Source organism: Rhamphochromis sp. 'chilingali', assembly GCF_963969265.1.
Source record: "Rhamphochromis sp. 'chilingali' genome assembly, chromosome: 3".
Taxonomy (NCBI): domain Eukaryota; kingdom Metazoa; phylum Chordata; class Actinopteri; order Cichliformes; family Cichlidae; genus Rhamphochromis; species Rhamphochromis sp. 'chilingali'.
Window position 1 is genome coordinate 38,188,489 of NC_137931.1, and position 23,826 is coordinate 38,212,314.

A 23,826-nucleotide genomic window follows, 5' to 3' on the forward strand; every position below is an offset into this window, starting at 1 on the left:
TGAGGTCTAAGTTATCGTCTCTATCACCTGTAGGATTAAAATGTAGGTTTGCGGTTACCATCAATGAAGACTTAAACCTCAAAGCGTTAAAACGTGTTGCCGATGATTGGCCAGACATCCGTTTATGTCAGGGTCTTTTAGACAAAGTTTTGTTCATCTGTATTCTGTGCCGATAATGGTTTTTACAATTCTACACTTTGCAAACAACTTTTTAACAACACCTATGTGTAGAGGGAAAAAGAATGAGTGCAGCTAAAAATGTCAAGAAGTCCCTGCAGCCCACACAAAGCAGCACGTACACTTCCTGTCTGTCTGTGTGTATGCTCTGGCATGTGGAGTTTCTGAATGAGCAGGAATGTGTACACAAAAGGTTGCGCTCTCCGCTTCACTTGGGAACCCAACATGATGTTTTTGTACAGATGATTTCTCCAGCCTGCAGGCAACCTAATTATCTCAGCTCAAGCGTCGGCAGCGAACCGAAACGCACATCGACACTCACACATACACACAGCCCGTACGCACACCGCAGGGCTGTCTGAGTGCCACTCTCCTCCCCCAGTGTGTCATGGAAGCTATTACTCTGCTGTGCAGAACTGCCAGCATTCGGTTTGGGAAGACTCATCTCGCTCCTGGATAGGAGAGTCCTCTTCAGCATCATTCCAACACACTGGGACTTCATCTGGGTTTTTTTTTTTTTTTAACAGTTTACGATTTTATAATGATGTGTTGTTTTCTCTTTTTTTTTGATTATTTACTGTGTTTCATTTCCAAAGTTAATTATAAACCCGGATTAACTGACTCCAAAACTACGACTCATGGCAAAGAGAAAACAAAAGGATTCATAACCAAAGTTTGAACACAAATTATAACCGGTTAATGCCAATATATGTTGGTCCTGCCAGGTTAAATTGTTATTAAAAAATATGCCAGCCATAAGTACTAAATATACGCAAGTTAAAAGGACATTTTGTCACCATTTTGGAATGTAGAAAGAATAAAAGGGTTTGGGAAGAGCTCAAAGCGATGTGAAGAGGAAAAAAATAAGATGAAGTTTCACTAGACCCAAAATTAAATCTGTTTGATCTTTATTCAGAAGAACAAATTTCCACTAAAAAGAATATTATGTATTGAAAGATAACAAGAACATCTGTTTGAAAAGCTTCAGGGGCCATTTTTGCTGTTGTAAAAGAATGTCATTTTCCATTTATTTTTTTAAAAGAGAAAAACAAAGCTGTTAAAGACAGATCCTTCTATTCAATTTTGCTTATGTGAAGTTGGGTTTTGTTGGTAGCAGGCTAAGCAGGGTAACACTTTTTGCTTCCTCCTGCTCTTGAGGGGTTCCCAAGCCACATAAAACATTCTAGATCTATCCTAGACCTCCTTCAAATTGAGCATGCCCAATAATCTCCACAGGAAAGCAGCCAGAAAGCATCTTGTTTAGATGCTCCAATGATACCACCAAAGAGATGGAGAACTTGGGTGAGCACTAAAAAGTTTCCTCCTGGACCTGGAAGGGAAGCCTGTTGTCAAGCATCTGGTAGCTGTGATCCATATGGCTCAACTGAGCATATCCTGAATAAATACGTGTTTGCTGTCCTTTGGTTTGCCCATCCATCGTAACAGATTTTAAGGTAGAGTGCAATGGAGGCTGGACAGCAGACAAAGGCAGACATCAGATAACAAGTTTATAATTTTCAAACATGAAAAATTAATCTTGTGAATTTTTGACTTCTTTCTAAAATTGTACTTCTGCTTTGTGTGGTGACAGAGGAAGTTGGTGACTTATATTTTAATCCTGTAATCCTAGAAGCACAAAAGACATACAAAGAAAATCCCCTAAAGGCCTCCAGTCAAAAGCTTGAGCCTCTTTTGACCTTAAAGACGTTCACCAAGGGAAAACAAGTGAGTCAAGATGAATCTACTCATGACTGGTTTGAGGGTTGCTCTCAAGTGTGCCAACAGACATGCTTTTCACTTCATATGTTCCCAATTAAATACTGCAATGGATTTAACATCAAGCTATGCGGTGTCCTAGCAACAAACAAACAAGCAGAAAAGGAGATCCTCCGTTGCAATGGGACGTCGGGGACGAGACGACGGAGGCTGCCAAACCACTCTCCCTGGTGTTGACAGCTGGAGGGAATAACCCAAATGACAGATGATCTCTCATTCTTCTTCTTCCTTTGTTTCTCATAAACAAACTGGTTTCTGTGCTTATGCAACGTGCAGTCTGTTTGGTTTTTTTCTTCTTCCTGTGGTCCATTCTGCTTTTTTTCCTGATCTTTCTGATTCAAACTGAGAGGAAATAAGTGACATAGTGAAAAATAATGTGATTTTTTTTTTTTCCTTTCCTCTATAGGATGCTCTCCCACCACCCCCACCGCCTCCCCCCCAGTCCTCCGTCGGTGGAGCTGCATATTCGCTGGCTGCCGGACAGAGACCCTCCCCCAGCATAAGCGACCAAAGTGGGAGACAAAGACCCACAGTGTGAGTAATAAAAACAGTCCCACATGAAAATATGCAGTCTTCTGAAATGTGCAGTGAAATGTCACAAGCGGTTTGTGCACTGATGGCCCAAAGCCTTAATGCACATGCTCGGATCAGAGGGAGGAAATCCTCATCTGTCTCTCACACAGCCCCCTCTTTCTCCCTCCCTCCCCCTCATCTGTCAGTTGAGAGTCTGCAGAGTGTGAGCTTCTGCTCAGGTGAAGGGGTCAAAGTCTGGGAGTGACAGTCTCCTGGGTCCCATTGGTCCATCCACTCGGTGACCCCTCACTTTTGACCCTTTCACCTTTTACCCTCATTACTCCCTGAAGACAAACCACCACCTGATAAGAATTAGATCCACTCATGCCTGTTTTCCTGCCATTGCATGCATGTCAGACTCATCCATTTATGTTCCCTCGCAGACAACACTGAAATCAGACTGAAAACATCCCAGCTGAGGCCTGTTTTTTTTTTGGCAGCGGCAGAGACATGACCCACAAATTGTTTTGTCCTCCAGTGCAGATTTTCTCTGGGTCAGAGGGCACTGTCTTTGCTGGAGGCTCCCAGAGGAGCTGATGACAGATGTACTGGATGATGGGATGAACGCAAAGCAAATGGCATGCTTTTATTCCAGAGGGGAGAAAGTCCGCCATGAAAGCCATCTATGTGTCTGGTAAATGTCTCATCTTTGTTTGTTTTTCATGCAGCTATGTGGCAATGTTTCCCTACACTCCTCGAAAGGAGGATGAACTGGAGCTGAGGAAAGGAGAGATGTTTCTGGTGCTGGAACGCTGTCAGGATGGCTGGTTCAAGGGCACGTCCATGCACACGGGCAAGATTGGAGTGTTTCCTGGGAACTACATGAGCCCCGTCAGCAGGTCAGGTTATTCTTATCAGCATACTGTATACACACACACAGGTGCACTCGCTTTCACATCCTTTTGTTTATGATGCAAAGCTATAGCATAAAAATTCCTCCAGTTTGCTGATAGTGTAAAGTATGCTGTGTTTTATTGATAAAGCCACACCTGATGTTTATTCTGCACAAATGCTTTTTGCTGAGTTATTGAACCAGCTTAGCAAAGAATAACTCCCATAAAAAATACATTTTGCTGCATAAATTCCTCATGAGAGTTTTTTGTTTTCCTGCATTCAGCTTTCAGTCTGACAAAATTGTAGACCTCATTTAAGGTTTTAGTAAGTTTTTGGTTTATGGTCAATTTAAACCATAACCGTGACTCTTATTAGTCACAGTTTAAGACCAGAAATCTTTACCTTCTTATGGCTAATGTAATTTACTAAATGCTACTTCAGTTCCAAACAACCACAGAGAGGCACACAGACTTAAAACTTTCCAGATTCTTTCAGGGTCAATAAAATGATTGGTACAGCTGCTCCTCCAGGTGCTAAAATCAAAAGTGTTGTCCAGGCATCATCGACAGAAAAGTGTTTATGAGGTGGATCGGGTAGTGGTAAGCTACTTAAATCTGGAAATGATCCTTCTAAAAACAGAGCTATGGTGCTGTGCATTTTTATTTGTCCATTTATAATCTTCCGCTTATCTGAAGTCAGGTCACAGTGACTGCTGGCGAAGCCGGGTATTCCAGACCTCGCTTTTCCCAGCAATGTTTTCCAATTCCTCCTAGGGGATCTCGAGGTGTTCTCAAGCCAGCCAGGAGAGCTGTGTAATCCCCAGTGAGTTCTGGGTCTATCGGTTGGGTACAGCTCGTAAACCTCCTAAGGGAAACATCCAGGTGGCATCCTTGTAAGGATGAGCGGTCTCCTTTTTGACACAAAGGAGCAGCATCTCCACTCTGAGCTCTTCACCTTGTGTCTAAGGCTTAGCCCAGCCACCCAGTGGGTTAGCTAATTATGTTAGCTTGTACCCGCAGTCTTGTTATTTTCAGACACTGCCCTCACCATCACTTTTAAAGATCCTGAAATATTTATACTTTCTTATTTGGGGCAACAACTGTCCTCCAAACCAGAGAGAACAATCTGCTCTACTGGAATATTTGGTTATCATAAAGTCAGGATCTTATATTTGATGTACTGAAATCTTAGTTGTCCAGGCTGTGATTAATCTTTTCTGAAACTCTAATATATTGGTGTTCTGGATGCTAGTGCACACACTAGAGCTGCCGGGCACACTTCACACTAAAGATGCATCTCATCATATAAAGCTGCACTGTGTCTTACACCTTTTTACTTCCTCTCTCCCTCTGCAGGACAGCGTCTGGGAGCTCTCAGCCCAAAGTGCCCTTGAGTCTGTGCACTCAGGCAGGCAGAGGTGTCACCATCGTCAGCCCTTCTTCTGCTCCCCTTGGAGCCATTGTTTCAGGGCCTGATTTTAACAAACCGCTGACTGTATGCCCCGCCGTTGCACCTGCCAACTCCCAGCCTGCAGCGGTGGTCACCACAGCTCAAACAGCCACAGGCCAACAGCCAAAAGTCTCACTGCACGTCACCTCCCAGATGACCGTGAATCAGGCTCGCAACGCGGTCAGGACAGGTAAACTCACTGGCTTAAAATGGATTTTGTCCTTTTGTATGAAGACAAATTTAAACCTTTAATTTTCATATATTGAATTTACAGCTGCATGTCACAGTCAGGACAGGCCCACAGCAGCAGTGACACCAATACAGTCTGCAACACCCGTGACGTATCTCCCACACCTCGCAGTGTGCTCGCAGCCCGGGTCAAGCCCTGCACAAGGCTGCACTCGAGTAGGGGTGGCAATGGGCTGCGCAGCTGCCTCCTTGACCCCACCCAATGTCAGCGCTGCATCTTTGGATAGTGACGCTTTGAGACCTGTACCTGTCCTCGCTGTGCCTGTCAACCCTGGGAGCAACTCCGCTCTCAATCCCACATCTAACAATGCAGCTCCTGCCTGCAGACTGGATAAAGACATCAAGGTTGGATTTGTTTTTAGACACTCTGGAAGAATTTAAATGGTCTCCAATTGTCTGTTGCTGTTTGTGTTTTTAATAGATACCTGTTTTGTTTTTTTCCATCATAGTAATGAATGTCTTCATTTGTAGCAGATGATTGAAATGCCCTGGGAGACTTAATTTTTATTTAAATGTTAATCATGCAGGGACGATTCACCAGTAGGAACAACAAGGAGGGCTGTTATATATATATATTTTTTTTTAATGTCTGCTTAACAAATAGATGCCATGTTTTTACACATCTACCTTGCCTGCAAAAATAAAAAATAAAAAATTGGAATTTGTCCCACCACAGTTTTTCGTTTGCGTAGGGAGAAACGAACAGGTCCAGACATTAGATTATGTCTGTCTGCGCGTCTGAAAATTACTTCTCATCGCCTCAGGGGTAAAAAAAAAAAAATGCTTGTCTTCATTTTGCAGAGAGAAAAGAAAAGTCTTCTGAAGCTGTTGTCCTCCAATAAGAAGAAGTCTCGCCCTTCGCCCCCCTCCTCTCCTACCCTTGAGGCTGAGCAGGCCGCTGCTGCTGGAGAGCTGCTACATGGTGCTGTGGGCCCTGACACCTCCCCTCCCTCTGGCCCAGCGAGCTGCCTGGACTCTGAACCTGCTGCTGCTTCTGCCTCGTCATCCTCCTCCTCCTCAGTCCCAGAGTCCTCCCATCGGAAGAGCAGTCCCCTTGATGGATGTGTTCCTATCGCTCCTCCTCCCCGCCAGCCCTGCTCCTCTCTTTTATCTCAACAGCATGACGCACGTCCCATCATATGTGAGAGGTAAATGCGCTGTTTCTTTGGACTGTTTCAGATTATTGTTTATCTGTACAACTAGATCAATCAATAGCCAGATTCATGAAGGCCTGTTTAGACTAGAACTTTGTGTCCATGTTATGGTGTTCCTAATTCAGTTCAGTTTGAGTGGGATATATACACTCAAATTTTTCCATGTGTGCATGTTGTTTGTTGTTTTTAAATCTGTTTCCAGGACACACTCATTGCCATTGTTGCAGTGTGTATCATTCACCATCTGCCTGGCTATTCTCTTTCAGGTACAGGGTGGTTGTATCATATCCTCCCCAGAGCGAAGCAGAGCTGGAACTTAAGGAGGGCGACATTGTGTTTGTTCACAGGAAGAGGGAAGATGGCTGGTTCAAAGGCACGCTGCAGAGGAATGGCAGGACGGGACTGTTCCCTGGCAGCTTTGTAGACATCATTTAATACACGCACGTATACACACAAACACACAGTGATCCATCTGACTGCTGCTAGCCTCGTTAAGGTGTCACTGCTCCCAAGGTTGCTTGGACAGGTCAACCACGATGACACTTCAAGTCTTGAAATAGACCACTCGAGAGCGCTGCAGAGAAAAATCAATGAAAGCACATTGGACAGAGTTAGAGGAGAGCACACACTATTCATGAACTTTTCTTTACTTTTTTTTTGTTGGTTATTTATATCTTTGTAACAATTCAACTGTTAAATGTGTGCCTTGTACTGTTCCTCACTTTATTGTACATAAGGACACAAATATGATTAGTCCTAAAACATCCAATATGAACTGTTTATCCGTATGTTACACATTTTAACTTATTTCATAGATCAACCTTTTTGTAGTGCCACATGTTAAGGGGTTAAGTAAAGCACACGCCTTATTTTAATACATCAGATTTGCTTTTCTCTATATGACTGCTGTTCAGACTGTCAGAAGGCAGTTGTACTAGGTGGAACAGATCAGAACAAATTGTGCTGCAGAGTAGAAAATAAGATACTTCTCCTCCTCCGAAGGCATTATTGAATCCGGGGGATCCTAACAGAGATCTGCTGTATTGCACATTTGAGTACTCCGCTTTGACAAATTATTTCTGTGTGCCATTCACAGGCATCTAGTTTTTTCTCGCAGTGTGGTTGCAGTGTAAAGGGCTGATACTGCATTGATCAAACATTTGCATGTGATTAGCAAAGCCATCCGCAGGAGACAAAGTGCTGCGGGACTATTTGGCTCTGCCGTTTTTAATATGCGAAAAACACACTCCAAAATGGACTCAAATGATGCTTACTTTGTACCTTCTTTATATTTACTGACCAGAGTAGCTGCTCTCCTAACCTCCCTCGGCAGTAGCCAAACCTGGACAGAGCGCTCCATCACGGGAGCGACATAACATTTCAGTAACAGTGCACGGCCGATTCCTTTCAGTGTGTATTTATTTTATGTTAGCTACACATTTCAGAGACGCTGACACCTGCTGCTCGTAGAGAGAGTGTCATATAACTAATCGGACACAGTCGCCCCTCAACGGGCTCCGTTTGTGAACACGAACTCATTCCTAATGTGACTTGTGGCAATAAGAAACACTGCTAGCTAAAGCACAGAATGTTTGCCTAAAGTAGCATGTTGTATCACTCCACAGGAAGAGGTGCATTCAATCTGTTGAATCCAATCACAAGTTTTTATTGAAATCAATCACATTGAGCCCTTGATTTTTTCCCCCCCCCTGTTTTTCATGGTTAAGCGATTCAAAGTTTGTTTCTTGTTTTTCTGTTAATTGTTGTACTGACTTGAATTACTATAAGATTTCTTAGTGATTGGAGGGGATTTGGCTGTAGGTTCGGTGCTTGTTGAACTGAAAATGAATTAGCAATTTTAGAATACTTTTAAAAAAAATGAAAGTGTAATCTTCATAAAAGATCATTCTTCTTTGCCTTGAAGTTGACCAGTTATGCTCATTTTTAATTTTGGACTCGAGTATTAGCTTTGCACAACTCACAGTTGGAAATAATCCTTCTTTATCTTATACTGGGCATTGGTGCAGCCTCTAAGTTCTTCCTCTGAAACAAGCAGTTTAGTTCCTCTACTTTTAAACCAGCTTTTATCTGATTGGCTGCACCTAACAAACAAAAGGCTTTTGATGATAGAGGAGCCAAAATTGTTCAGGAGGCATGCGGTTTTTCACTCTAAGAAGGTCCTGGGTTCAAATCCAGCAGTGAGTTGGGGCATTTCTGTGCAGTTTGTATGTTCTATGTGGTTTCTCTCCAGGTGTTCCAGCTTCATCCACAGTCCTTAGACTTCCATTTTTAGCTGAACTAGTGTGAATGTGAGCATGAATGGATGTCTGTCAATCTGTGTTAAACCTGTAATAGACTGTACCCCACATCTTGCCTATTGACAGCAGGAATTGGATAGGTAGAAGGAAGTGGACAGATGGTTTCTCTATTATTATGTTAACAGTTTTAATCTGGTTATCTTTTAGTTATTAACTTAAAGAAATTTAAACAAAATGTGTTTTTATTGGGGATTTTCCTGAATTTTATATATTGTTCACATAATTTGGGAAGCATGGTGTTACAGTAGGAACTTCCGGTCCATCCGGCCGGTGTCCTCTGTGAGACGGCATCATTAGACGACAATGGAATCAAGAAGAGGAGAGGCGAGTGCAATGGAAAGCCAAAGAGCCGATCCAGCTGGCACCTCTGTCATACATCACTTTTGACAGAAACCTTTAGATTGATCGTGTCAACTTAAAAAAAAACAAAACAAAACCGCAAACTCACTTCCAGTTTAGAGGACTAAACGTACAACAGTGTAAAAAAGATAACTGTGTTTGCTTGATTTAAAACACAATACATGAAGTAAACCTGCTAGTGAAATATGTGCACCTTTAGTTGTTTGATCCTGATCAATCAGATTTAAATTTAAATCCAATTCACTGCCCACCCTGCGGTGGGTCGCTCTGCTTATAGAGCTACATTGAGTCTACAGCTTAGCAGTTTGTGCTTAGATTGGATCACTTTTAAAGTCTTCTACCTGGTTTCAAGTCAGTATGATTAGTGTAGACACACTGGGCTCAGGTATAAATGCAAACAATGACAGGACCAATAAATAAAGCTTGAAGGATAGCTTTATTCAGAAGGACAGGACGCTGACATTTTACAGAGCCAGAAGTAGAAAAATCTGTCTGAAACCAGGAGTTTACTGCACTCTGATGCTCGAGCTTAATTGGTGACCTCATTATGTCAAACTTTGGCCATTTATAATAAAGCATCCACCTTTGTAGCAAAAGCTGTATCACAGAAAAGAAGGAAAAGCATGGTAGGTTCACTTTAAAAAGCCCTCTGAAAAATCAATGAAACCCTTTAGAGTAAACGCATTACTGTGAACCCACCCCCCACCTCCTCGCCTAAGGGAACCTCACATCAGTTAATGTAATGTGACTTATTCATCAGATTTTTTCAGGAAGTCGTTTGAGGTCCGTGGGGTGTTTAAACATGTTGAGGCAATCACTGAATCGTGCCAAATTTGGCTTTGAGAAGGAGTTTAACGACTGATTTAGACCCAGAGTTTCAAGCGTCTGTGATAATTATTTTTTAAGTCTTTTGTTGTTAATTGAGGGGACCACTGTGTAACTGACTGCTGGAAATATGTTGTCATTTGCTTGAAATTTGGAGCGAGGGCGGAAAGCGATGGTACAAATCACTGTTAGGGCTTCTTTTTATATAGAATTAATCTGATGTTTTCTTGTCGTCTTGGCCGTCACCACACCAACCTCAGGCGCTCTGCTCAAACTCTCCCTCATCGAGTGTCTTTTCATTTCACTGGGAAGCCTTTAATATACAGACATACTCCTACACAGAGGCACACAGTTATACTGGCGTACACACTACCGCACCGTTTCAAATCATACTGACGTCTCGTACATGTTTTTCATGCATAGGCTGCACAGTTTACAACTCAGAATATGAAGCATATTGAATGAAGACTAGTAATTATTTCTTAAAATAATTACTAGTCTTCATTCATCCAAACACACGGCAACATAAGTTTGCTCAATCCAGCTTAACAGATTTCTTATATGCCAAGGTGACTTACTTGATTTTTTTTGTTTTTTTTAAGTCTGTCGATCATCTGTTATGTCTGAAAATGATGAAACTGAAATTGACGTGTTTGGCACAAATCTGTTATGTGAAAAACATTCTGAAGTATTTGAGGGAATCGCACATTTTTTTTTTTTTTTTTGTTTTTTGTAAAAATCTCTAAAACAATAAAAGCTAATGGTTTCCATATTTTTCTGAGGCTTGGTCATCATTTTGTGAGGGCACTCTGGTGTTTTCTCCAGTGACTGTGTGTCACGTCACAGCAGATGTATCTGACCTGGTTAGTAATCAGAAATATGAAAAAGTAAAGTGCTGTTATTTATTATTATTTATTACCTTAAAATGTACGGGCTCTCCATTTATCTGAAAGTACAGCAGTGTGCAAAAGTCTTGAGCCACCCCTCACTTCTTTATATTTTGCTAGGAAAATGTGAAATGTATCCAGTGATTTATTGAAATGTAAAAAAAAAACACTTGGAAATATATAAGGCAAAAACAGAGTTTTTAGTAATGAGCTTGAAGGTCAATATTTGGTGTGACCACCTTCATTCTTCACAGCCTGAACAATTTTAAGCTTTCCTATAGTTTCTTTAAGTAGTCGTCGGGTAGGATTCTTGTAGGACATTCAAAGCTCTTCTTTGGATGTTGGCTGCCTTTTGTTCTGTTCTATATCTACATGATCCCACACTGTTTCACTAATGTCGATGACTGGGCTCTGGGGAGGCCAGTCTGACTGACGTGTGTGGTATTTTCAGGTATTTTACTGCATTAGCATCGTTGGGATCGTTGTCATCCTGAAAAATGAAGCTTTTACCAATCAGACACTTTCCAGATTGCATTATAAAGTGGTTCAAAATCAAGTGGTATTTTTCTGATTTTGCAATTCCTTTAATTTCGACCCACAGCACCAAGATCACTGGCTGATATAGTTACATACAGTTCCAAACCAGCGCAGAACCTCCACAGTTTTCACTTTTCAAAATTTGAATTCTTCACTTCATGAGACCTGTTGGCACTGATTTTCAGGCTGGTTCTTGTGTAATTTGACTTCCTCTGCATTTTCCTTAAGAATGACATCTTGGCCTTTCCATTGAGACCATTCCTGGTGAGGCTGAAGGACCAGATCCATCTCTCCAGCTTTTGCTGGATTTGGTTTTACTATTTCTTAAGGACATCACTTTAAGATATTAATCATCTGATGTAGATATTTTCTTTAGGCCTGCTATTACTACTTTTTGTCCTAAATATTTATTTTTTATGGCTGAATGAGTCATAGGTCAGTGTTAAGTGGCTTAACAAACGAAAACTCTTCTGAATACTGTCCGGTAGAAGGACTCGACTAAAAAGAAGCAGAAAAAGGAGCCAATGTCCAAAAACAAAAAACTTTGCCAGATCTTCAGAAAGCCTGCAGAACTTAAGTGTGACTTCTTGGAAGCAAAACATAAAGAAATAAGTGGTGACAGAAGACGTCTCCACAGTACTGTAAACACACACTGATTATTGCCAGGAAGAGAGATCTTTGTCCATCAACTGTATAAAAAAGATGGCCACCTTGACATAAACTGGCATTTCAAAGCCACAGTGTTAGCATTCTGGCTGCCATAGTGTTACCTTTAGGAGCCACATGTGTCTATATTTGGACAAGTAGTGAGAGTACAGACCCAGGTGCCTCCTAATTAAAGACTAGAATTTGACTCACCTCAAGGTGGAGAACTTCTCAGGCAAGCTGCATCACACAGCAAACCACAGTGGAGAGGCCCAATTCAGTGACTGAAGTTAGCAGAGGTGAAGTCTAACAGATAGCTATTGAGTACAGCAGCTTCAAATAAAACTGAAAAGTGTAACTTATTGAAAATAAAAACTGAGCCTCTTTTAGCCCAGGCCTGTCACATTGTCATGAGAACTTCTACACTTCCCTTTCTGTCACTCTTCACCATAGACGGTATAAAACATGAATATAGTCACAGTGAAGCCACCTGCTGGTTTGTGAAGTCCTATTTTGAAGCCTAGAGATGAAACCAGGTGTGATGAGTGAGGGTCCGTCTGACTGTCAAACATAGGGTACATGTTCTTTAGCTAACGTCTGGTGAAAGCTGTTAGCCGATGACCTTTCTGACTTTTAAAATAACTAACATTTACAAAATTAACATATTTTATTCATTATAAGCCAAAATGCCTGACTAAGTCCATAAACCTCTCATTAAGATAATTACTGATGTCAGCACCTTAACTTTTTACAACTACAGATAATGCCCCCTGGTGGCCTTTATAGAGAATGGCAGTTTTAAGGCCAAAAACTGCTTTTTATCCAGTAGCTTTGTATTTCAGTTCAGAAGCTGACACTCTAGAGTAATCATATTCAGAAATATTTACCAGGATTATTTATTGAGTATTAAAGCATCTTTCATTTGTTCCACTTTATATTAGAAGTGGCTTATCTGATTAATTGAAACCAAAGTGTTTCAGAAACAGTGGCGTATTTCTTGGTGATCAAAGGCTCTTTTTTTCAGCCGTGTCTCAGACTGAACTAACGCTCTGAAAGCCTGGTGGTGTGGTGGTGGAGGAGGAGGGCAAGGAGGAGTCATGAAATAAAGAAAAGAACAGTAACAAGTGCAATACAAACTAAGCTGCATAACAACGACAGCAAAGAGCTGGGTGCTTCAAATTAAATCTATTTGGGTGCTCATTATAGTATCTGCTAATAAACGGTTGTTACTGCCAAGCAGTGTCTCCCATGACTTACAGCAGAGTAAAGAGAGGTGAGCCTTCCCAGAGTGTTCAGCTGGGAAATGTTGACAGGAACTGACAAGCACCCAGAGAGGTCATTGTGTTGCACACAGCTCCCTGCAGAGGATGGGTTTCCATGGAAATAAGTTACTCCAATATATAAGTATGAGACTATAGTGAGGAGGAATAAGGGGGAAAAAGTGTTTTGTAAGGAACATTTACACTTTAATCATTGTTTGTAATTCTAGGTTGTGTTATATCATCTGTCCACTTGGGTTGTTGTGCTTTAGTAGATTATGCACATGTGCTAAATCTGTTGCAGGAATATTTCAGGTTGACAGGACTGTGAGTTACAGGTTGGGTAGGGACTGTGTGTAAATATAGGCAAAGCTATGTATGCACAGCCCAGGTAAAATATTCAGAGTTAGGAGTGCTGTGTAGAGTTAAAGAATTAAGGCCCCAAGGTCAACAATTCTTGATAACGTTTAAGCACAAGGCGTGTGAGCTGATTCAATTGACTGCAGCAAAAGGAATCAAGTCCTCCTTGAACTTTTTAACAGTGCCCGAGGAAACGGGCAGGAGTTATGTGCTTGGCTTCTTGGAATAGATTTTCTGTGCAATTATACCAGAAAAGTAAACGTGTGTTTTTGTAGGGCATGAAGAAAATGTGACAGCATTTAAAAATAACCCAATGATCAGGCAAAATAGTTCCAGGAACTAAATAAATAAAGTGTTTTCTTTCTCTGAAAAGAAATTCAGTCCAGTGTCTCTCTGATGCACAAGCACACCTAATGAACTTTCGGTTGACAGGCTTAGAGTCACCACATTTAGAGAAATCAAACTGTTTGTAGTGTTTGCATTTTGTTCCTTTTATACTGTGTATGATTCACAGCGCTCAGGGCTACATATCCACTCTGGCACAGGTGATGAATGTGATTTTGCTTCAGCAAATCAATCTGGCAGAATAAGTCTCAGACTGATGAACTGTCCAGGTGTGGGCCAAGGCCACCCAACCGGTCTCAACATGATTCATTTTTTTTCCTTTTTTCTTTTTTTTGTGTGCACTGATGACAGATTTGCTTTTCTTCATGAGATATATTTCCACAAGGGAACAATGTGGAAAAATGAATGGCTGCAAATAGAAATCACAGTGTTATTTCACTGGCAGTAAGATAAAGATGAGGTATGCTGTATTTATTTGAAAAACGTTGAAGTTCCTGTGCTACATCAGTTAAAACAATAAATATAATTTCTAACAAAAAAGCCCATTTTAAAAAAGTAGCTAGGATGTAACAAAATAAAACAGCTTACTGAGATAACAAGCACTCTAACAGCTAAATCAAGGGAAGTAAATAAGCTAGATAAATAAAAATATTTTAAAAAATATATAATAAAACTATGTCAGAAGCTTTTGAATATATTACAATAAAGTGATTCTTTAAAGTAAAATAGATCAACAAAAACGAATAAAACGGTCAGACTAAATATAGCAAAACAAGCACAGCAAATGTCAGATGGCAAAGTGGGTCAGTGTACACACGGTGTAACGTACAGTGGACAGTGTAGGGTGGAACTACAGTGGCTGGGTAAAGGTAAAAAAAATCACCAATCAATCAAAGCAGTGCTGGTTCAGTTCAGCCAATCCAGCGTTACCACAGCGCCCTCTACCGACCAACAACGACCAGCACAATAACAACAAAAAACATGGCGGCGCCCATGACTACCCGCTCCTCTGGTATTCTTTATTTGTTCAGTAAATAACATTTGTTACATTTGTAACAGTGTTTCTCAAACGGGGTGTTAGACTCAGAAAAACGAGGTAAGTATCATATCGCTGCATAAACGTAACTGTACGATGACATTTAAAGCTAAATACGGCTACTATTTACCGGACAGCGACTGTGACTCTTAGCCTCACTGAAGTGACCCGGTGTCCTACTTTGTGTTGTGCTGCAGAGCATTTTGTCCCACATGTTAAGGCAGGGTGTCATGTTTTATAATCTTGGCTGTGTTTACTTGCCTAGACCCATACAGACAAACAACCAACCTTACCGTCACGTATTCATCCCAGCACGCGCGCTTCCGTGCACTTAAATAGATATAAACTCTGTGCCAAAATAATGGGGGAAAGATTAAAGGAAAATATATACTATACTATAAAATGAGTTTTTAAAACAAATCGCACATTCAAACAACCCGATGATGGCCGAAGAAGACTGCTCCAAATTTTAGGAGCTAAAAAAATTGGTTTTAAAGTATAATCGCGTAGCCTCAGTGACAAGGTCTCTAAAGGTAGCCCTTTATAAATTAGCCGGTACCTGTTTATCTACAACTTAAGAAGAACAAGTGTGATATGTGAGCACCGGCCATCCCTCCTCTGCACATGTCCAAACCCTACCACCTTTGCCTCTCTCCCTTATTAACAGTGATGGTTAATCAATCTGTCCGTAGTATAGATAGAGCTGTTAAAGCCTGTTTTTCTGTTTGCTATCGCAGTGTTTCTTCAGCATCTAAAATACATTCAGACTGATGTGTGTTGACTCAAAAGACAAAAATCCCAGTAATCCCAGTGTTTCAGTCCTAAACCAAAAGAAAACTTTGTTAAAGCAAACAGGGTGTTATTATTACACATATAAGTTGTCATATAAATACATTATGCTTATATACTAGGGTGACCAGATCTCAACAAAAGATTGTTTATATGTAACACACATGGGACACATCATATTTGTATTTGTGTAACACTGAATAATAACTGACAAAAAATAACAATTTTTCTAATTTACTGTCACTTCATTTGTGGTAGTGTCCATCTGACACTGACTTTCCCCATACAGAGTTTAACCTGCACTTGACTATAATAAAAGCGTTCCCTACTTTCTTCAGCCAGACTTTAGAAAAAAGTGCCTGCAGAGCCGATTGAAATATGGAACAAGGGATAAAAATGCTGTGTGTTTATGCTGTGTAGCTTCCATTCAATAATCAGACTACACCATCGACTTATGAAGATCATAAAGGGAAGCAGGCATGTCTCTCCTGTGTTTCATCTGAGATAGTCCGGATGCTGTTCTGTAGCTGTAATTGAGCTGTTGCCTCTCCTGCAGGTCATCATGTCCAGACTGGCAGTAGTGTGTGGGGGTTCCAGAGGCATTGGGAAAGCAGTGTCCTGCCTGCTGGCAGAAAGAGGCTGCAGGGTAGCCGTCGTCTCCAGGAACAAAGACGTCGCCCAGGCAACTGTGGCATCTCTGCATGGAGGTATAATGCTGTGCTGTGTGTAATACAGTGCTTAACAAAATTATTAGATCACCGGATATAAAAAGAAAGCACAAGTATTTTAGAAGTCTGCGAAAAACAAATTAAATTACTGAACTCACTGAACTGAATTGTTGTTTTAATACCCAAATTATAACCAGCACACTGGACTTCTCTCAGAACTAAATTAATCAAGCAGAACATTCAACCACTGCTAGTAAAATAGCAATTTTTTTTAGGATTAAAAATATTATTTTTATTAACAAGCTTGCACAAACTGGTGCATTAACCATTACAGAAACATAAAAAATTATTTTGGTAATTACCAATAGTGTTGATTTAAGGTAGCTGTGGCGTAAACCTTACCCTGGATTTTGGACTAATAAATGAGTTAATGAGTAAAGTGTACAGACATGTGCCAGAGCTATTAGAGCTTTTCATTAGCGTGCTTTTTTCTGCACAACGGCCCTCCTCTAAAGGAAAATTACCAATTTTTATTTTCAAAAGTATGGCTTAATTTACTCAAGCTTAAAATGCAGATTTGTTATGAAATTGGCAAAAACAACAGAGAACAACAGCATATGTTGTCTTCATTCTTACTTACAACACCGAAAAGCCAAATTTTGAGAAGGAAAAAAAAGAATGAATTTCACAGTTTAAGTTTTTGTAATTTTTGTAATGTGGGGAGTATTTATAATTGAGATGTTTTAAGAAGTTTCATTTACCCACTAGATAAGCAGAAGAAAATGGAGTCACAGATACAGTTCAGATCAAACAGAGTAAATAAAAATATGCATCAAAACCTCCTTGTGTAGATTTATTCAAAATTACAAATAATAAAATTAAAGACTTCTCTGTATCATTTTGATTTAGTCTTTGCAAGTACACATTATAAATAAACAAGCATGTAGCTCCTTCTTTCTTTATAAATATGGGTGGGATATTTATTTTAAATAGTCTAGCTCTACACTGCCATCAACTGTAAGTAAAAGATGTACGTGACATTGGTATGATATCTCACACTGAGGGTTTTTTGGCTTTGAAACTAGATGTGACTAAACAGAGAGACTCTGTGCACTCTAGTAACTTGTCAGTCAATCACATGTTAAATATCATAAACCAGGGGTGTCAAACTCAAATACACAGTGGGCCAAAATTCAAAACTAGAACAAAGTCGCGGGCTAACGTTAATATTTATTGAAATATATTTATTCCTCCAGATATATATAAGAATGAATCTTTTCTTATGGACTCAAACACGTTTTGCTGAAAAACTGAATATGGAACAAGCAAAGCTTAATACTAAACAATATATATTAGCTGTATAATACCAGTAGGCCAGCTCTAATAGTAATTTGGTATGGCTTCGCGGGCCAAATGTAATTAGGCTGCGGGCCAAATTTGGCCCGCGGGCCAGAGTTTGACACCTATGTCATAAACCATTAACCTTTGTATAATCCTTTGTGACTATAACGTCGAACATATTTTACAAAGACAACACTGTTTTGTATTTGGCAAGGCTTGAAATGAGAGCTTGAGAACATAAACTCATCAGTAAATAGTTTACTGAGGTCATAAACCAAGTTAGAAGATATGGTAGTTTTCTCACGGCAACTATACAGTCAGACTTTCAACCAGAGGAGTCGCCCCCTGCTGGCCATTAGAAAGACTGCAGGTTTAAAGCACTCAGAAGCTACGCCCATTTTTAATTAAATACAAGGTTCAGTGTAGACTTAGAGGACCTTTATAAACATACTGCAGTGATGCCGACAGTAGATCTGATGTGTGTCTTCTCTAGATGAGCACATTGCTTTTAGCTGTGACATCTCTAAAGAACAGGAGGTGCAGAAAACATTTGAAATGATCCAGAAGACCTGTGGAAACATCTCCTATCTCGTGAACGCAGCTGGTATCAACAGGTGAGCAAGCACTGAAGTTGACACCTCTACTGATTCTCAGCTGCATTTGCAGACATATTTAGACGCATGTAAATGCTGAACCCCTGCAAGTTGCTGTTGTCTGTTTGCACAGAGATGGTCTGCTACTGAGGACCAAACCAGAGGACATGGTGGCTCTGCTTCACACCAACCTGCTGGGCTCCATGTTGACCTGCAGGGCAGCGCTGCGCAGCATGCTGCACAGCCAAGGAGCAGCTATTGTTAATATAGGTACTTGATGATTCACATTAGTGGTGTGTCTTCAATTTAACCACTAGATGGCTGTGTTACTACTTTTATAGATTCAAGTCAGTGTACCCTTTAAGGAGGATATTATTTTGTACGGTGGCCCTGAGAGGCCAAACGGATTGCAACTTAAGAAAACACCAGCAATAAGAAAAACGCTGCAAAAGCACACAAAACACAATGGAAATAGGAAAAAGCAAAACAGAAATAGGAAAAAGACAACAGAAATAGGAAAAAACTGATTTCCAAAAGCACAAGGGAATTGTTTCTGGGGAGACAATAACCCAATGTTGCAGGGACCAAAATATGCTAAGAATTGCGCTGGGAGACACTTAAAAGAAGTGGAGGATCTATCGGTTTTGTGAGGAAAGAAAAGATGAGAGGTAAGTGTGTTAGCCTAACTATTCGCCTAAAAATCCATCATCAGTATTATATGAATCATGATAAAACACACCAAGCATGTTTTGGGTTCGTGCAACTTGTCCGTTGGGTTATTGTCTCCCCAGAAACACTTCCCTTGTGCTTTTGGAAATCAGTTTTTTCCTATTTCTGTTGTCGTTTCTCCTATTGCCATTGTGTTTTGTGTGCTTTTGCAGCGTTTTTCTTATTGCTGGTGTTTTCTTAAGTTGCAGTCCGTTTGGCCTCTCAGGGCCACCGTAATTTTGTGCTCATTTTAGTCCAAATAAAATCAGATACTGACAATTTCTTTGAATTCACGCAACAAGCTTGTGGATGTATGGTTTTACGTTTCTTTTTCCTCATGAACTGTAATCAGATACATTATGAGTGAGAGAGAGAGGTTACTAAAAGAATCCTGAATAGAAACCTCCCAGAGAAAAGATGGTGGCACAAGTAGGTGGTAAAGTTTGAGTTTCTAGTGTTCCAGCTGTTTTCTTTTTTTCTTTCTTTTGTTGGTACATTAAATACAGAAAATAATATGTATTTGTTGAAAAAAGCGGTTTGAGAGGCTAAAAACAACCTACATAATTTACAGGATAACGAATAAGTGAGTATAGAATATAATAAAATACTAAATGTAACAGAAAACAACAAGTTTAGTTAATGGTAGATGATATTAGTCTCAGTATTGGGGAAAGTGTAGTAAACGGTGCAGGCTTGGGGAAAAAAAGCTGTGAGGTGAAAGAACAGATGATTCTCTGCTAAACAGATGTGTGGAGTTATAAACATTACTGCATGAGGAAGAGATTACCTAAATCAGTCTGTTAGTGGAAGTTCTCTGCTGCCTGTTCAGTAAGTGGTGCAGAGGGTGGTCGGGATTATCCACAATGGATAAAAGTTTGTTGAGGGACTTCCTCTCAGAGTCAGCCTTCCTGGTCAGTTTATTGGTCTCTGATGTTGCAGACTAAAGGAAAGTATACACTGCACTCGTCACAGGGACAACTGAAATTAAAAGTAACTTGAATATACCTAAGTAACGGCTCAAGCTGTTTCAAGATGGTAAGACTTGCTCCTAGAAGGGCTTTGTTGAAATCTCGAATGCCACCGACACCTGGGACTGCAGCTCTTAAGAAGCACCGGATTGACTGCATCCTGTAAGAAAATCCAACCAGAATCTGAAACCACAAGCACGGCTATAATAATATTAATGTGATTTCTACCTCAAGGTTTACAGTGTTTATATTTCTTTGTAAAGAAAATCTATGAAATTATACAGACAGAGTAACAAATTCTTCATCCAGCACGCTGGGAGTCAGGTAATTTGATTGTGATTTACAGTGGGGCAAAAAAGTATTTAGTCAGCCACCGATTGTGCAAGTTCCCCCACTTAAAATGATGACAGAGGTCAGTAATTTGCACCAGAGGTACACTTCAACTGTGAGAGACAGAATGTGAAAAAAAAAATCCATGAATTCACATGGTAGGATTTGTAAAGAATTTATTCGTAAATTAGGGTGGAAAATAACTATTTGGTCACCTCAAACATGGAAAATCTCTGGCTCTCACAGACCTGTAACGTCTTCTGTAAGACGCTTTTCTGTCCCCCACTCGTTACCTGTATGAATGGCACCTGTTTGAACTCATCATCTGTATAAAAGACACCTGTCCACAGCCTCAAACAGTCAGACTCCAAACTCCGCCATGGCCAAGACCAAAGAGCTCTCGAAGGACACCAGGAAAAGTATTGTAGACCTGCACCAGACTGGGAAGAGTGAATCTACAATAGGCAAGCAGCTTGGTGTGAAAAAATCAACTGTGGGAGCAATCATCAGAAAATGGAAGACATACAAGACCACTGATAATCTCCCTCGATCTGGGGCTCCACGCAAGATCTCATCCCGTGGGGTCAAAATGATCATGAGAACGGTGAGCAAAGATCCCAGAACCACACGGGGGGACCTGGTGAATGACCTGCAGAGAGCTGGGACCAAAGTAACAAAGGTCACCATCAGTAACACACTACAACGGCAGGGAATCAAATCCCGCAGTGCCAGACGTGTTCCGCTGCTGAAGCCAGTGCATGTCCAGGCCCGTCTGAAGTTTGCCAGAGAGCACATGGATGATACAGCAGAGGATTGGGAGAATGTCATGTGGTCAGATGAAACCAAAGTAGAACTTTTTGGTATAAACTCCACTCGTCGTGTTTGGAAGAAGAAGAATACTGAGTTGCATCCCAAGAACACCATACCTACTGTGAAGCATGGGGGTGGAAACATCATGCTATGGGGCTGTTTTTCTGCCAGGGGGACAGGACGACTGATCCGTGTTAAGGACAGAATGAATGGGGCCATGTATCGTGAGATTTTGAGCCAAAACCTCCTTCCATCAGTGAGAACTTTGAAGATGAAACGAGGCTGGGTCTTCCAACATGACAATGATCCAAAACACACCGCCCGGGCAACAAAGGAGTGGCTCCGTAAGAAGCATTTGAAAGTCCTGGAGTGGCCTAGCCAGTCTCCAGACCTCAACCCCATAGAAAATCTGTGGCGGGAGTTGAAAGTCCGTGTTGCTCGGCGACAGCCCCAAAACATCACTGCTCTCGAGAAGATCTGCATGGAGGAATGGGCCAAAATACCAGCTACTGTGTGTGCAAACCTGGTAAAGACCTATAGTAAACGTTTGACCTCTGTTATTGCCAACAAAGGTTATGTTACAAAGTATTGAGTTGTATTTTTGTTATTGACCAAATACTTATTTTCCACCCTAATTTACGAATAAATTCTTTACAAATCCTACCATGTGGATTCATGGATTTTTTTTTCACATTCTGTCTCTCACAGTTGAAGTGTACCTCTGGTGCAAATTACTGACCTCTGTCATCATTTTAGGTGGGGGAACTTGCACAATCGGTGGCTGACTAAATACTTTTTTGCCCCACTGTATATTAAATGTGGAATCAAGTCATCTTAATGGATTTCTCTGGTCATGTCTGCAGGCTCTGTTGTGGGCCTGAAAGGGAACTCTGGCCAGTGTGTCTACAGTGCCAGTAAAGCTGGTCTAGAGGGTTTCACTCGCTCCTTGGCTAAAGAAGTTGCTTCACGTAATATCAGGGTTAACCTCCTGGCTCCAGGTACAGAATATGCTTCTGATTCTTTCACTTTTCTCTCTGTCTTCTCAATATCTGCTACAATCCACTGCTATCAGAGAACCACACTGAGCCCTTTAACCGGTCAGCGTTCAATTTACGCGTAGTGTCATTCATATCGAGGTACGTGTTGTTGGTTCCTTGGAGGACTGCGCGCAAGTGGTTGTGTATCTCTTTGAGTAGACTGTGTGGACCAATGAGTTTATATACAGTCACTCATGCAAACAGACACAAACGCAGTACCGTAAAACAAACACAAATCTCTTGTTTACTTCTCCCACTCATGAGCAAGACTATGAGATACTTGAGCTTCTCCACGTAAGGCAGCAACTCATCCCTAACTTTCCTCCAGCTGCCTTATATTCCTAAGAACCGTGGCCTCACTTTCATCCCTGCCACTTGACACTCTCTGCTCCAATGCAACTTGCAGCAAAGATTAGATCCTTAGATTAGTGATTGGTAATTAGTACAAAGCACTGCTTGTGTCAGTCTCTGTCATCTCATTGCTGTTTTTTTCCCCATCTTTTGGTAGGTTTTATACACACTGACATGACTGCAGGGATGAGAGAGGAGGCTTTAGAGCGCTCCATCCCTCTGGGGAGATTTGGAGAGCCGGAGGAGGTAGCCCGGGCCGTCCTCTTCCTCCTGGAGTCCCGCTACATTACAGGAGAAACGCTGGTGGTGGACGGAGGGCTGCAGCTGGCCATGTAGGGAGTAACAGCTTCCTCCGGAGCTACTGTTTTGAATATTCAGTGTCTTATTTTAGGCATTAAGTGTCACTGTCGATTGAGAAATTTATGACTGATAACAAAAAGAAAAACTTTTGAACTTAAAGCCTTACATCTTAAGTTAAATCTAGAGCTCTGCCCAAACTAAGTTAAAAGTGATACCTGGTAAGCTGCTGGATTGTGAGATGTGTGTTTATTACTCGTATCAGATGTATTGCTACTGCAAAAGCCTTCAGATTAAAGCAAACATAATGTATGTTGTTAAAACTCATTTACTTTCTTCTGCTGAGTCACTCTGTTCAGCCACAGTGGGCGTGGCCTTTGAGAGTCAGTCATGACTAACGCTGCTGACTCCAGAGTGTCTGGCCTAGTCCAGACCTCCGTGCCCTGGGGTCCTAAATTTGATCAGTGAATTTAACGCTGTTGGTCTTTTTCCATGACTGTAAAGCACCCGCCCGCTTGCATGCCACTGATCCTTACGCTCATGTTTTGTTCCCCACGTCCCCCTGGGAGACCCCCTCACAGCCGCCACATGTTGCCCTCCACAGCCTCCTGCCTGCGCCCCCCAAGCCCACCTCTGGCGCGGCCTATAGAGCGAGGAGGCATTTGGGGCTGCAGCTGGAGGGAATTAAAGGTAGCGGTGGAGGTAGGGGGGTATTTTTAGTGCTGGGAATGTTTTGAGTGTCTAGTTACAGCTCTGGACCTGTACTGTGGATGTGTGGGGCTAGAGGTGACTGTCATGCTCACTGATGAGATTTGCAAAGCTGTTATCAAAACCTGGACTTTAAATGAGCTACAGTGTGTGGGGGGGCTGTTGTGTGCATTTCTCCTTTAAGTGTTGTATGTCTTTCTAAACGGAGTAGCCAGCCAGGTAGATGGACTCAACAGCCATTTTTCAAGTCTATTTAAACTCATTTTAAACTGAATCTGGTCTACTTTTAGGTTACTATTTATTTTTTAGGTTACTATATATTTACTTTTTTTGCATCATCTGACGTTTGCTGTGATGTTCACTCCAGAAACCTTGGTTTTGTGTTAAAACCTGAATGCTCCAGACCAGCAACACACAAAACTCCTGCTTTTATAAAAGTGCT

General features: G+C 41.2%; 2 protein-coding genes across 2 annotated transcripts in view; both read left to right on the forward strand.

The window, feature by feature from the left end:
* Positions 1–10,445, forward strand: part of sh3rf1 (SH3 domain containing ring finger 1) — a 54,932-nt gene extending 44,487 nt beyond the window's left edge. The window contains exons 7-12 of the mRNA XM_080876779.1: positions 2,360–2,487; positions 3,195–3,365; positions 4,716–4,999; positions 5,084–5,403; positions 5,860–6,206; positions 6,479–10,445. Coding sequence (XP_080732905.1) covers positions 2,360–2,487; positions 3,195–3,365; positions 4,716–4,999; positions 5,084–5,403; positions 5,860–6,206; positions 6,479–6,647 — 1,419 coding nt within the window. The 3' untranslated portion in view covers positions 6,648–10,445. The remainder of the gene's footprint in view (positions 1–2,359; positions 2,488–3,194; positions 3,366–4,715; positions 5,000–5,083; positions 5,404–5,859; positions 6,207–6,478) is intronic.
* A 4,244-nt stretch (positions 10,446–14,689) lies between these two features.
* On the forward strand, positions 14,690–23,003 carry cbr4 (carbonyl reductase 4). Its single transcript, XM_080877963.1, has 6 exons — positions 14,690–14,844; positions 16,130–16,280; positions 18,076–18,196; positions 18,309–18,445; positions 21,855–21,989; positions 22,537–23,003. The coding sequence occupies exons 2-6, from the start codon at positions 16,136–16,138 to the stop codon at positions 22,713–22,715; spliced, it is 717 nt and encodes a 238-aa protein (XP_080734089.1). The 5' UTR covers positions 14,690–14,844; positions 16,130–16,135; the 3' UTR covers positions 22,716–23,003.
* Positions 23,004–23,826: the final 823 nt, after the last annotated feature.